Source organism: Leuciscus leuciscus, assembly GCF_965113295.1.
Source record: "Leuciscus leuciscus genome assembly, chromosome: 14".
Classification (NCBI taxonomy): Eukaryota; Metazoa; Chordata; class Actinopteri; order Cypriniformes; family Leuciscidae; genus Leuciscus; species Leuciscus leuciscus.
In genome coordinates this window covers 41,922,533-41,937,532 of record NC_138738.1, presented here as the reverse complement: position 1 = coordinate 41,937,532, position 15,000 = coordinate 41,922,533, and the positions used below count along the sequence as shown (strand labels likewise).

Genomic DNA, 15,000 nt, shown 5'->3' with positions numbered 1-15,000 from the left:
AACCCCTTGGCTCTCAACCACCACTGTAGGGGTCTCATGTGTAGCAGGTCAAAAGGTATGACGTTGGACGCTGCTGCCATGAGCCCCAGCAGTCTCTGAAACTGCTTCACAGTGAGGTTGCGGCCTAGCTTCGCTCTGGAGACCATCGCCTGTATGGACTCCACGTGCGCGGGAGACATTTGTGCCCGCATCGTCGTGGAGTCCCATACAACTCCCAGGAACGTAGTTCTCTGGGAGGGCGTCAACACACTCTTTTTCGTGTTGAGTCTCAGCCCCAGGCACCTGATATGGGCCAGAACGACATCTCGATGCCGAACTCCCATCTCGCGCGACTTGGCCAATATTAGATATTACCCAGTCGTCGATATAGTTGAGTACACGGATGCCCTGGAGTCTCAACAGAGCCAGCGCTGCATCCATGCACTTGGTGAAGGTGCGAGGGGAGAGAGCTAGGCCAAAGGGAAGAACCCGATATTGGTACGCTTCGCCCCCGAAAGCGAACCTCAGGAACTTCCTGTGACATAGAAGGATGGATATATGGAAGTATGCGTCCTTCAGAACTATCGTGACGAACCAGTCCTCGAACTGGATCTGACTCACAATGGCTGGAATTGTGAGCATCTTGAACCTGAATCTCCTCAGAGAACGATTCAAATGCCTGAGATCTATTATTGGACGCAACCCCCCAACCTTCTTGGGAACTATGAAGTACCGGCTGTAGAACCCGGACTCCCTGTCTGGCAGAGGAACACGTTCTATGGCCTCCTTGACCAACAGGGATTGAACTTCCTGTTCCATAACCCGAACCTGCTCTGGGCCGACCACAGTCCAGACCACCCCGTTGAACTTCGGGGGAGGGGAGCTGAACTGCAGTCTGTAACCCATCTCTACAGTACGCAGGGCCCACGCAGATATATTCGGAAGGTATGACCATGCGCCGAGATAATCTACTAAGGGAGGGGGGAGGGGGGGGGGGGGGGGAGGGGGGGGCAGCTCTCAGCGGTCCGGCCGCAGCTAGGACCGCTAGGCGGAAGCCTTCTTTGCTTGAAGGACGGTCCTCAGATCGACCTTAGGCTCAGAAGGCTTGCCGCCAAAAACACTGGATAAGTGAAACACGGTCTGGATGGTAGGCTGAATTAAAATATCTAACTTCTTAAAGTCAGATAATATTCCATCATTTTAATTCCATAGAATTGAATGCAGCCATAATCACCAGACAATACTGTTTAATATTTATTTATATGGTTTCATAATCTACACGCTGCCTCGGCAAACGCGAGATTCGAGCCGTTACAATATATTTGGCTTTCATCCCTCGAGAAGAAAGTCAACAGGTGCGAAGTTGAGACATCCGACAGTGCACGGCCTTTTCTATGCACGTGCGCCGAGATATTTCTCAATGAACACTGCCAGCACCCTCAGGAGCTGACTGTGAATGCCTCGCACCCAAACAGTATTATTTCACAGATCGCGTGTGTCCCTTTTATTGCAGACTCGTAATCTACGCACTGCCTCGGCAAACACGAGATTCGAGTCGTTCACAATATATTTGACTTTCATCTCTCGAGAAGAAAGTCAACGGGCGTGAGGCTGAAACACCCGAAACGCACGGCTGTGTGCGTCGAGATATTACTCAATGAACACAGCCAGCACCCTCAGGAGCTGACTGTGCATGCCTCGCACCCACACAGAATCTTTATTGCAGAGTAGCCCCGTAACCTACGCGCTGCCTCAGCAAACGCAAGATCCGAGCCACTATAGATTTCTGTATTGCAATGCAGACCTTTAAACTATGCGCTGCCTCAGCAACGCGAGATCTCAGCCACAGAATCTTTATTGCAGAGTAGACTCGTAATCTACGCACTGCCTCAGCAAACGCGAGATCCGAGCCACTATAGATTCTGTATTGCAATGCAGACCTTAAATCTATGCGCTGCCTCGGCAAACGCGAGATCCCAGTCACAGAATCTTTATTGCAGAGTAGACTCGTAATCTACGCGCTGCCTCAGCAAACGCGAGATCCGAGCCACTATAGATTCTGTATTGCAATGCAGACCTTAAATCTACGCGCTGCCTCGGCAAACGCGAGATCCCAGTCACAGAATCTTCTTGCAGAGTGGACTCGTAATCTACGCGCTGCCTCTATCTACGTACAGAACCGCACAGAACCACACAGAACCGCACAGAACCACACAGAACAGCACAGAACAACACAGTACCACACAGAAACGCACAGAACCACACATAACCACACAGAACCGCATAGAACCGCACAGAACCGCACAGAACACAGTACCACACAGAACCGCACAGAACCTCACAGAACCACACAGAACCACACAGTACTACACAGAAATGCACAGAACCACACAGAACCGCATAGAACCGCACAGAAACGCACAGAACCGCACATAACCACACAGAACCAGCCCAGACCACCGGAACGCCAACCGCACAGACTCGACCGCCAAGAACAGGGTATTTTCATGGTAACACTTTACAATAAGCTTCTCAAGGCAGTTAGTTTGAGTCAGAAACTTCAGCAGCTTCACACACAACAAACTTCTCATTTTTTTATATCTATATTCTGAAGGGTTGTTCAGATATCATTCACCTTATTTATACAACATAGTACAGAGAAAACCTGTTTGATTTCTGTCTGTTGACAGCATTTTCTGATTTATGGAGTGATAAAAGGAGAACTAATGTCAACAATGTCTTTCACTTATCTTATTTTCACTTACAAAACACTTATCCAGTGTTCAGATTTCTGATCTAAAAATGTATGCAAATCAGTGCATTTTTAATTATACAATGCCTCACTAGGATGGTTAAACAAAACGTTTGAAAAAACAATTGTAAAACAAAACAATCCTAACACACAGTCCTAATACTGTGATTAATCAACTGGGGAACGGCTGGTGATTTATAGATTTATATCTTTTCACCTGTAGAGTCATGATTCTGCTAATAAAGCATGAGCACAGATGAACCTGCTGTCAGCGTGTGTCAGTGTGTTGCGCTGCTCTAAAGAAAGTGTGTGTTGTCGTCGTGACCTGAGCGGGCGTAATGTCCTCAGCAGTCGCAGCACGCGCAGCACGCCCAGGATCTTCGCTCCGCCCGCCATCGACACTACAATGTCAATCAGAGACACGAAGACAAGAAAACCATCCAGAACATTCCAGCTGCTGCGCAGATACGCTCGATCACCCAGATACAGGCCCTTAGACACCACCTGACACACAGAGAGAGAGACAGAGAGAGAGACAGAGAGAGAGAGAGAGAGAGAGAGAGAGAGAGAGAGAGAGAGAGAGAGAGAGAGAGAGAGAGAGAGAATCCGCTTTTATAAACAAAACAGTTTATTGAACCTTTACCTCAAAGTATTGAATTGTATTAGATTTGTATTAGAAGTATTCGAGACAGGAATTACCTTGATATGCTGTAGTATTGTATTGAATTGTATTGATACTGTAGTATTGTATTGTAACTGTAGTATTGTATTGAATTGTATTGATACTGTAGTATTGTATTGATACTGTAGTTTTGTATTGATACTGTAGTATTGTATTGTAACTGTAGTATTGTATTGAATTGTATTGATACTGTAGTATTGAATTGTAACTGTAGTACTGTATTGAATTGTATTGATACTGTAGTATTGTATTGTAACTGTAGTATTGTATTGAATTGTATTGATACTGTAGTATTGAATTGTAACTGTAGTACTGTATTGAATTGTATTGATACTGTAGTATTGTATTGATACTGTAGTTTTGTATTGATACTGTAGTATTGTATTGTAACTGTAGTATTGTAGTGATACTGTAGTATTGTATTGCAACTGTAGTATTGTAGTGATACTGTAGTATTGTATTGCAACTGTAGTATTGTATTGATACTGTAGTTTTGTATTGATACTGTAGTATTGTATTGTAACTGTAGTATTGTAGTGATACTGTAGTATTGTATTGCAACTGTAGTATTGTAGTGATACTGTAGTATTGTATTGCAACTGTAGTATTGTAGTGATACTGTAGTATTGTATTGCAACTGTAGTATTGTATTGTAACTGTAGTATTGTAGTGATACTGTAGTATTGTATTGCAACTGTAGTATTGTATTGTAACTGTAGTATTGTAGTGATACTGTAGTTTTGTATTGATACTGTAGTATTGTATTGTAACTGTAGTATTGTAGTGATACTGTAGTATTGTATTGTAACTGTAGTATTGTAGTGATACTGTAGTATTGTATTGCAACTGTAGTATTGTAGTGATACTGTAGTATTGTATTGCAACTGTAGTACTGTATTGATACTGTAGTACTGTAGTATTGTATTGTAACTGGAGTATTGTAGTGATACTGTAGTATTGTATTGCAACTGTAGTATTGTAGTGATACTGTAGTATTGTATTGTAACTGTAGTATTGTAGTGATACTGTAGTATTGTATTGCAACTGTAGTATTGTAGTGATACTGTAGTATTGTATTGTAACTGTAGTACTGTATTGATACTGTAGTATTGTAGTGATACTGTGGTATTGTATCGATACTGTGGTATTGTAGTGATAACTGTAGTATTGTATTGATAATGTAGTATTGTATTGATACTGTGGTATTGTATTGATACTGTGGTATTGTATTGTAACTGTAGTACTGTATTGATACTGTGGTATTGTAGTGATACTGTAGTATTGTATTGATACTGTCGTTTTGTACTGATACTGTAGTATTGTATTGTAACTGTAGTATTGTAGTGATACTGTAGTATTGTATTGCAACTGTAGTATTGTAGTGATACTGTAGTATTGTATTGTAACTGTAGTATTGTAGTGATACTGTAGTATTGTATTGCAACTGTAGTACTGTAGTACTGTATTGATACTGTAGTACTGTAGTATTGTATTGTAACTGGAGTATTGCAGTGATACTGTAGTATTGTATTGCAACTGTAGTATTGTAGTGATACTGTAGTATTGTATTGTAACTGTAGTATTGTAGTGATACTGTAGTATTGTATTGCAACTGTAGTATTGTATTTATACTGTGGTATTGTATTGATACTGTGGTATTGTAGTGATACTGTTGTATTGTATTGTAACTGTAGTTCTGTATTGATACTGTGGTATTGTAGTGATACTGTAGTATTGTATTGATACTGTGGTATTGTATTGATACTGTAGTATTGTATTGTAACTGTAGTATTGTATTGTAACTGTAGTAATGTATTGTAACTGTGGTATTGTAGTGATACTGTAGTATTGTATTGATACTGTGGTATTGTATTGATACTGTGGTATTGTATTGATACTGTAGTATTGTATTGATACTGTGGTATTGTATTGTAACTGTAGTATTGTATTGTAACTGTAGTACTGTATTGACACTGTGGTATTGTAGTGATACTGTAGTATTGTATTGATACTGTGGTTTTGTATTGATACTGTAGTATTGTATTGTAACTGTAGTATTGTATTGATACTGTGGTATTGTAGTATTGTATTGTAACTGTAGTACTGTATTGTAACTGAAGTACTGTATTGATACTGTAGTATTGTAGTATTGTTTTGTAACTGTAGTATTGCATTGTAACTGTAGTACTGTATTGTAACTGTAGTACTGTATTGATACTGTGGTGTTGTAGTATTGTATTGTAACTGTAGTATTGCATTGTAACTGTAGTACTGTATTGTAACTGTAGTACTGTATTGATACTGTGGTATTGTAGTATTGTATTGTAACTGTAGTATTGCATTGTAACTGTAGTACTGTATTGTAACTGTAGTACTGTTTTGATACTGTGGTGTTGTAGTATTGTATTGTAACTGTAGTACTGTATTGATACTGTGGTATTGTATTGATAATGTAGTATTGTATTGATACTGTGGTATTGTATTGATACTGTGGTATTGTATTGTATTGTAACTGTAGTACTGTATTGATACTGTAGTATTGTATTGATAATGTAGTATTGTATTTATACTGTGGTATTGTATTGATACTGTGGTATTGTATTGTAACTGTAGTACTGTATTGATACTGTGGTATTGTAGTGATACTGTAGTATTGTATTGATACTGTAGTTTTGTATCGATACTGTAGTATTGTATTGTAACTGTAGTATTGTAGTGATACTGTAGTATTGTATTGTAACTGTAGTATTGTAGTGATACTGTAGTATTGTATTGCAACTGTAGTACTGTATTGATACTGTAGTACTGTAGTATTGTATTGTAACTGGAGTATTGTAGTGATACTGTAGTATTGTATTGCAACTGTAGTATTGTAGTGATACTGTAGTATTGTATTGTAACTGCAGTATTGTAGTGATACTGTAGTATTGTATTGCAACTGTAGTTCTGTATTGATACTGTGGTATTGTAGTGATACTGTAGTATTGTATTGATACTGTGGTATTGTATTGTAACTGGAGTATTGTAGTGATACTGTAGTATTGTATTGCAACTGTAGTTCTATATTGATACTGTGGTATTGTAGTGATACTGTAGTATTGTATTGATACTGTAGTATTGTATTGTAACTGGAGTATTGTAGTGATACTGTAGTATTGTATTGCAACTGTAGTATTGTAGTGATACTGTGGTATTGTATTGATACTGTGGTATTGTAGTGATACTGTTGTATTGTATTGTAACTGTAGTTCTGTATTGATACTGTGGTATTGTAGTGATACTGTAGTATTGTATTGATACTGTGGTATTGTATTGATACTGTAGTATTGTATTTTAACTGTAGTATTGTATTGTAACTGTAGTACTGTATTGTAACTGTGGTATTGTAGTGATACTGTAGTATTGTATTGATACTGTAGTATTGTATTGATACTGTGGTATTGTATTGATACTGTGGTATTGTATTGATACTGTAGTATTGTATTGATACTGTGGTATTGTATTGTAACTGTAGTATTGTATTGTAACTGTAGTACTGTATTGACACTGTGGTATTGTAGTGATACTGTAGTATTGTATTGATACTGTGGTTTTGTATTGATACTGTAGTATTGTATTGTAACTGTAGTATTGTATTGATACTGTGGTATTGTAGTATTGTATTGTAACTGTAGTACTGTATTGTAACTGTATTGATACTGTAGTATTGTTTTGTAACTGTAGTATTGCATTGTAACTGTAGTACTGTATTGATACTGTGGTGTTGTAGTATTGTATTGTAACTGTAGTATTGCATTGTAACTGTAGTACTGTATTGTAACTGTAGTACTGTATTGTAACTGTAGTACAGTATTGATACTGTGGTATTGTAGTATTGTATTGTAACTGTAGTATTGCATTGTAACTGTAGTACTGTATTGTAACTGTAGTACTGTATTGATACTGTGGTGTTGTAGTATTGTATTGTAACTGTAGTACTGTATTGATACTGTGGTGTTGTAGTATTGTATTGTAACTGTAGTATTGCATTGTAACTGTAGTATTGCATTGTAACTGTAGTACTGTATTGTAACTGTAGTACTGTATTGATACTGTGGTGTTGTAGTATTGTATTGTAACTGTAGTATTGTATTGTAACTGTAGTACTGTATTGATACTGTAGTATTATAGTATTGTATTGTAACTGTAGTATTGTATTGTAACTGTAGTACTGTATTTATACTGTGGTGTTGTAGTATTGTATTGTAACTGTAGTATTGTATTGTAACTGTAGTACTGTATTGATACTGTAGTATTGTAGTATTGTATTGTAACTGTAGTATTGTATTGTAACTGTAGTACTGTATTGATACTGTGGTATTGTAGTATTGTATTGCATTAATTATAATGACGACTGGAGGTTGTTTGTATTGTCGCTGGTGAAGTCAGATTGAGAATTTCCACGACAGTTTATATACAAATATGCACTTTGATGCAAAGCTGATATTTATATGGACAAAAAGATGAAATTCTGATGCTTGTAATGTAAATCAATGAGATTTTTATAACAGTATCGAAGATATGACATAAAATCCAGCTTCCAGAAGAGATCAGATGTGCTCCTACAGTATCACATTCAAATCCAGACTCAGAACACTTCTGTTTAGCTGTGCATTTACAGAATGCGCACTGTGCCACTGTACGTCCGACTGAATACACTGTCTCTTATTTCTGCATCCTCCTTTTGATTCTAAACTCAAATGGCACTGAAAATTGGATAAGAGACAAACATAAATGACTTAATTGGAGAAACTGAGAGATGAAGCCATGCTGATGGCCTGGGCCTGTGGTGGAGTGAGTCTGACGTGATTAAACTCGAGGTTCTGTGGGGTGCGGACTGGATCCACTCCATTCCTAGAGCTTCCGCCATTCCTAGAGCTTTTTTTGGGCTGCGGACTGATGGAGCAGTGAACCCGAGGTCAGTCCTAGAGCTCCTGTCCGATTTTAGGGGAAAATCGGGTCCATCGGAATTCTTAGGCGTATAAACACCACAGACACAGTGTCAGAGTAAAACTATATGCAAAATATGAGACACCGGTGTTTTGCCAGATGAGAAGTTTATTCTATGTATCATATTTTTAATACTTTAATTAATTTTACTCTAATTCTCTACTCATTATATAACTGTCATATATCTCTTTTAATTCCTTTTATAACTGTTTTAAATTCCCGTTGCTTTTATTTTGTGCTTATTTTCTATGCAAAACACTTTGAATTGCCATAATGTGATATTTTAATTCCTTTCTATGTAAAGCATTTTGAATTTCCATTGTGTGTGAAATGTCTATATAAATAAACTTGCCTTGCCTAATCACTCATGTTGATCATTTAGAGCTCGTAGAAGTGTGCAGGATTTATAGGGTTAAATCAATCTTGTGCAGTTTTAATGAGTGATTTTGAGGTTGAGGGCCACAGAAAGACAAGGAAGAGATTTCTCTTTTAAAACTTCATAAATCTATTATAATATTGGACCTCTGCATGATTATTTGATAAGTTTCACAGCACTCTTGCCTTCTGTCTGCTGTCACACTCTTCTGATACACACACTCTTCTGACGCACACTCTTCTGACGCGCACTCTTCTTACACACACTCTCTTCTGACACACACTCTTCTGACGCACGCGCACACTCTTCTGACGCGCACTCTTCTGACGCACACACTCTTCTCACACACACACTCTTCTCACACACACTCTTCTGACGCACACTCTTCTGACGCACACTCTTCTCACACACACACTCTTCTGACGCACTCTTCTGACGCTCACTCTTCTGACGCACACTCTTCTGACGCACACTCTTCTGACGCTCACTCTTCTAACGCTCACTCTTCTGACGCACACACTCTTCTGACGCACACTCTTCTCACACACACACTCTTCTGACGCACTCTTCTGACGCTCACTCTTCTGACGCACACTCTTCTGACGCACACTCTTCTGACGCTCACTCTTCTGACGCTCACTCTTCTGACGGTCACTCTTCTGACGCACACTCTTCTCACGCACACACTCTTCTCACGCACACACTCTTCTGACGCACACACTCTTCTGACGCACACTCTTTTGACGCACACTCTTCTGACACACACACTCTTGACACACACTGACGCACACTCTTCTGACACACTCTTCTGACACGCACACTCTTCTGACACGCACACTCTTCTGACGCACACTCTTCTGACGCTCACTCTTCTGACGCTCACTCTTCTGACGCTCACTCTTCTGACGCACACACCCTTCTAACGCACACACTCTTCTCACGCACACACTCTTCTGACGCACACTCTTTTGACGCACACTCTTCTGACACACACACTCTTGACACACACTGACGCACACTCTTCTGACACGCACACTCTTCTGACACGCACACTCTTCTGACACGCACACTCTTCTGACACACACTCTTCTGACTAGGGGTGTAACGGTTCACAAAATTCACGGTTCGGTTCGATACGATACGATACACTTGTGTCACGGTTCGGTTCGGTACGGTTTGGTAGACTTTCGATACAGCAAAAATAAAGAAATGCCAGAGAAATTTCCTTGATTTATTTTTTTATTTTTTTTAATTTATTAAAAATAACATCATAAAGTATGATTTTTTTTTATTTTTACTTTGAGCAATTCTAGAGCTATAATTGACTCTTCTTAGGAGCATATAAAAAAAACCAGCTCCTTGGAAAAAATTAAATGTAATATTGTAGTAGTTATAAACAAAGGTTTATTTTAGTTCAGATTAACATTTGAGGGCAGCATTTTGTATTCATAATGTCAAAATAAAACCGACGTAATGTTACTTGAAGACATTATAGCCTACTATTCCTGCCAAACTTCCATGGTTGCAGTTAGTGTTACTACAGTAAATCCATGGTGAATGTTGCTGATCTGTGGACACTGGATAGTTCATTCATGGCACAATGTTTCTTCCTGGTTTCCACGTCAGCGCTGTTTGATCCGTTAATAGCGGAGAAATGTGAATGTTTCTCTCTAGATCTCGCAGCAATGTTATTACTTCTGTGGCGAATTTAAATGCTTTCTTTACTGGATCTCTTATTAGCGCTGTGTAGTAACAGTGTAGCTTGATCACGATCGGCTCGCGCTGCACTGGTCCAAACTGATAAACGGTCCTTCAACCACACAATAACGAGCAGTTTCGTTCCGCTTACATTACGTTTGCCATTTGATGTTGGGCAATGTTGTGGTCGCGCCGGTGTCTCTTACATTATGGGCGCGCTTGCCACGCGCACGCGCCTACATTTGAAATAACGAAATTTTGGTCGGCAGGAAAAATGCTCCAACGAACCGTTCGGTTTGAAAATGCGTACCGAAAACCGAACCGAAAGCCTCGTACCGAACGGTTCAATACGAATACGTGTATCGTTACACCCCTACTTCTGACACACAATCTTCTGACACGCACACTCTTCTCACGCACTCTCTTCTGACGCACTCTTCTCACACACTCTCTTCTGACGCTCTCTCTTCTGAGACGCACTTGTCTGACGCACACTCTTCTGACGCACTCTTCACACTCTTCTGACACGCACACTCTTCTGACACACACTCTTCTGACACACTGACGCACTCTTCTGACACACACACTCTTCTGACACGCACACTCTTCTGACACGCACACTCTTCTGACACACACTCTGACGCACACTCTTCTGATACACACTCTTCTGACACGCACACTCTTCTGACACGCACACTCTGCTGACACGCACACTCTTCTGACACGCACACTCTTCTGACACGCACACTCTTATGACACGCACACTCTGCTGACACGCACACTCTTCTGACACGCACACTCTTCTGACACACACTCTGACGCACAATGTATGACTACATTGCAGATATGCTCACTGAATATAAACCCAACAGATCACTCAGATCATTAGGATCATATCAGCTAGAAATACCAAGGGTTCACTCTAAACATGGCGAGTCTGCTTTTAGCTATTATGCCAGCCGCAGCTGGAACCAGCTTCCAGAAGAGATCAGATGTGCTCCTACAGTGGTCACATTCAAATCCAGACTCAAAACACATCTGTTTAGCTATGCATTTACTGAATGAGCACTGTGCCGCTGTTCGTCCGACTGTTTGTACTGTACTGTATTTTATTTTATTTTTCTAAACTGTTTTAATTATTCTTATTTCTTTTAATTATTTTAATTTCTCCTATGTAAAACACTTTGAATTGCCATTGTGTATGAAATGTGCTATATAAATAAACTTGCCTTGCCTTGCACACTCTTCTGACACACTCTGACGCACACTCTTCTGATACACTCTTCTGACACGCACACTCTTCTGACGCACACTCTGACGCACACTCTTCTGACGCACACTCTTCTGACACGCACACTCTTCTGACACGCACACTCTTCTGACACGCACACTCTTCTGACGCACACTCTTCTGACGCACACTCTTCTGACACGCACACTCTTCTGACACGCACACTCTTCTGATGCACACTCTGACGCACACTCTTCTGACACGCACACTCTTCTGACGCACACTCTGACACACACTCTTCTGACACGCACACTCTTCTGACGCGCACTCTTCTGACGCGCACTCTTCTGACACGCACTCTTCTGACGCGCACACTCTTCTGACGCACTCTTCTGACGCACTCTTCTGACGCACACTCTTCTGACGCGCACACTCTTCTGACACGCACACTCTTCTGATGCGCACACTTCTGACGCACACTCTGACGCACACTCTTCTGACGCGCACACTCTTCTGACGCACTCTCTTCTGACGCACACTCTTCTGACACACTCTCTTCTGACACACACTCTTCTGACACACACGCTCTTCTGACACACACGCTCTTCTGACACACACTCTTCTGACACACACTCTTCGGATACACACTCTTCTGACACAAACTCTTCTGACACACACACTCTTCTGATACACACTGGTGAAGTGTCCTGTAAAACTCTTCACTCCAGTGTTTACCCAGCATGCACTGCATCTCCAGCTTTCTCATTGGCTAACGAGGCTGATGGCACATGATCTGAATGAGCTGAGTAATCAGTGTGAGCAGCAGACGCTCTAATGAAGTGTAATAGTCAGATCTTAAAGTGACAGTGCCTAATAAACCTGCTGCTGTCTGTCATTAATATCAATAAAAGAACAAAAGAAAAAGACAAAATCTGAATTACTTTTGTAGCTTTAATAAGGATTCATCTACAGTAGCCAACATTTGAAGTGGATCAAAGCCTTTCATCAAAGTTATACATGAATTTTGAACAATACCCGTTCTTGTCTTAGGAAAACTTTGATGAACTTTTTTGATCCACTTCAAATGTTAACTACTGTATATTTAATTTATAATTTATGCTGTGAAGACTGTGAAGTGATTGCTGTTATGCTGTTTTTTTAAATGTTTTTTCTACATTAATTTGTAGATTAACTGTGAAATTACTTTTGAACTTTAATGTTAGGTGCGATTAATTACACAAAAGCAAATTAATACAATCGATTGACAGAACCACTGTTTATTTATACTTACACTATACCCTATCATGTATGTCATCTTTCATTTTAATGTGTAACATTAAACCAGTGTTCCCAGTCCTGAGATTAATGAAGAGCAGCCAGAGGAATAATCACACTGATTTCATTCTTTTAATGTTATTTTGTTTGTTTTTTGCACTATATTTATTATGATTAACTGCCCGTTGTTGTCTGTATGAGCACAGCCACTGATACAGGCTGCACAGAAGTGTTCAGGATACCTTAGACACACACACACAACGTGCTCAGGTGAGACGTTACCTTGACTGTCATCTCGGCCACAAAGATGGCAGTGAAAACATAGTTGGAGATGGTGAGGAAGACTCGCTCCTGATGGGGGGGGGAGAGAGAGGGAGAGAGAGAGAGAGAGAGAGAGAGAGAGAGAGAGAGAGAGAGAGAGAGAGAGAGAGAGAGAGAGAGAGAGAGAGAGAAAAAAAACAGTGAGACAAGGCAGCGCGAGGGTAATGATACAGCGGCTCCAGAAATGTCAAACTAAGAATGAGATGTGAGACTTCTACATTACCGGGGTAAAATATCCTGTGATTATTACGCTTGAAATGTCACACCAGTCCTGCTGAAGTTCATGCTTTAACACGCTGAGCTTCTACAGGAACAGTCATGATGCCGACACAAAGCTAGCCAAACCGATCTAATACACTGATTAACAGTGTTAGTTCCTGAGAATCTATAAATCATTACTAGGGTGTGTGATGTTCTTCAATGCATAAACATTTTCAGTTTAATATTTTTAAAGACACACTAAATACCACTCACGCAGAGCCGTCTCTGCACTCTTCCGACCGCGCTTTCTTCATTTTTATGTCTATGTGGTGTTATTAATATGCTTTAAGACAAACCATGTGTAAATTCATAAGTCGACAGCATTGCTGAGTATTTCCTCCTTAAAACTGCAGTGAACCAAAGACAGTCTCAAAAACACGCTTTGAAATCGCTGGTGTTTCTGACGTCACAAACTACCTTGTAACCAATCAGATCAACGTGTGATCGTCAACCAGTGGATCTCTGAGCTGAGCGAGTGAGTGGAGGCGGGGCTCATTTGCATATTCATAGACCCAGTGTACTAAATTAGGCAAGGGTGTCGAGTTACATTCAAGATATTTTAAGGCATGAAGAATATTTTTCAAGGAAAAAACATTTAAATATGTCATTTTGGTGATCAAAGATGAGTTTCAAGGGATAAAATGATAGACTACAGGGGGACTTTAAATGTTTAAATGTTGATATTAATGTTTCCCACTAGAGGGAGCCACAGGATAAGGAATCTTTCAAGCCTGGTGTTTTTCTGTCGGTTTCCATCATTTTGAATGGAAATAAATGCATTGATCTGGTTCTAGTTCATTGTATAACTGGTGTACTGACAGTGTTGTTTTACATACTTAATGTACATAGAATCTGAGAAATGCTTATAGATTATTAAATGTTTAACTTTTGTTTTTATGTTTAACTTTTTTTAAAAGATTTTTTCAAGCTGCCAGACATATATTGATTTCCAATTAAAAGGAAGAGACAGTTTGATCTTTCTCAAGATACTATATTATAAACCAGATCATTGCGGAGGAATTAAACCTGCCGTTTCTCCTCTGTGAAGCTCCAGCACATGTGACAGGGTTCATGCGGAGCTGCAATCAACGTGTCACTACCGTGAGACAAGTCGCGCTGACTCAAGCTGTGACAATTCTGTGTGTATGAATGTGAGTGATGAAACGTACCAGACTGCCCTGGTGGATTCTGGGTCTCTCCAGAGCCACTGTGATGCAGTTGAGGAAGATGAAAGCAAGAACCACATAGTCAAAGAGTTTATGAGCGATGATAGTCTGACACATCAGACGAAACCTGGAGAGAGAGAGAGAGAGAGAGAGAGAGAGAGAGAGAGAGAGAGAGAGAGAGAGAGAGAGATAGAGAGAGAGAGAGAGAGAGAGAGAGAGAGAGAGAGAGAGAGAGAGACAGAGAGAGAGAGAGAGAGAGAGACAGACAGAG

The 15,000-nt window shown here is 40.1% G+C and overlaps 1 protein-coding gene across 1 annotated transcript in view; it reads right to left on the bottom strand.

Moving 5' to 3' along the window:
• The window catches only part of cacna1ib (calcium voltage-gated channel subunit alpha1 Ib), a 95,178-nt gene that overhangs the window by 44,513 nt on the left and 35,665 nt on the right, over positions 1–15,000 (bottom strand). The window contains exons 11-13 of the mRNA XM_082137076.1: positions 14,733–14,994; positions 13,264–13,332; positions 3,057–3,235 (exon numbers count right to left, since the gene is read on the bottom strand). Coding sequence (XP_081993202.1) covers positions 3,057–3,235; positions 13,264–13,332; positions 14,733–14,994 — 510 coding nt within the window. The remainder of the gene's footprint in view (positions 1–3,056; positions 3,236–13,263; positions 13,333–14,732; positions 14,995–15,000) is intronic.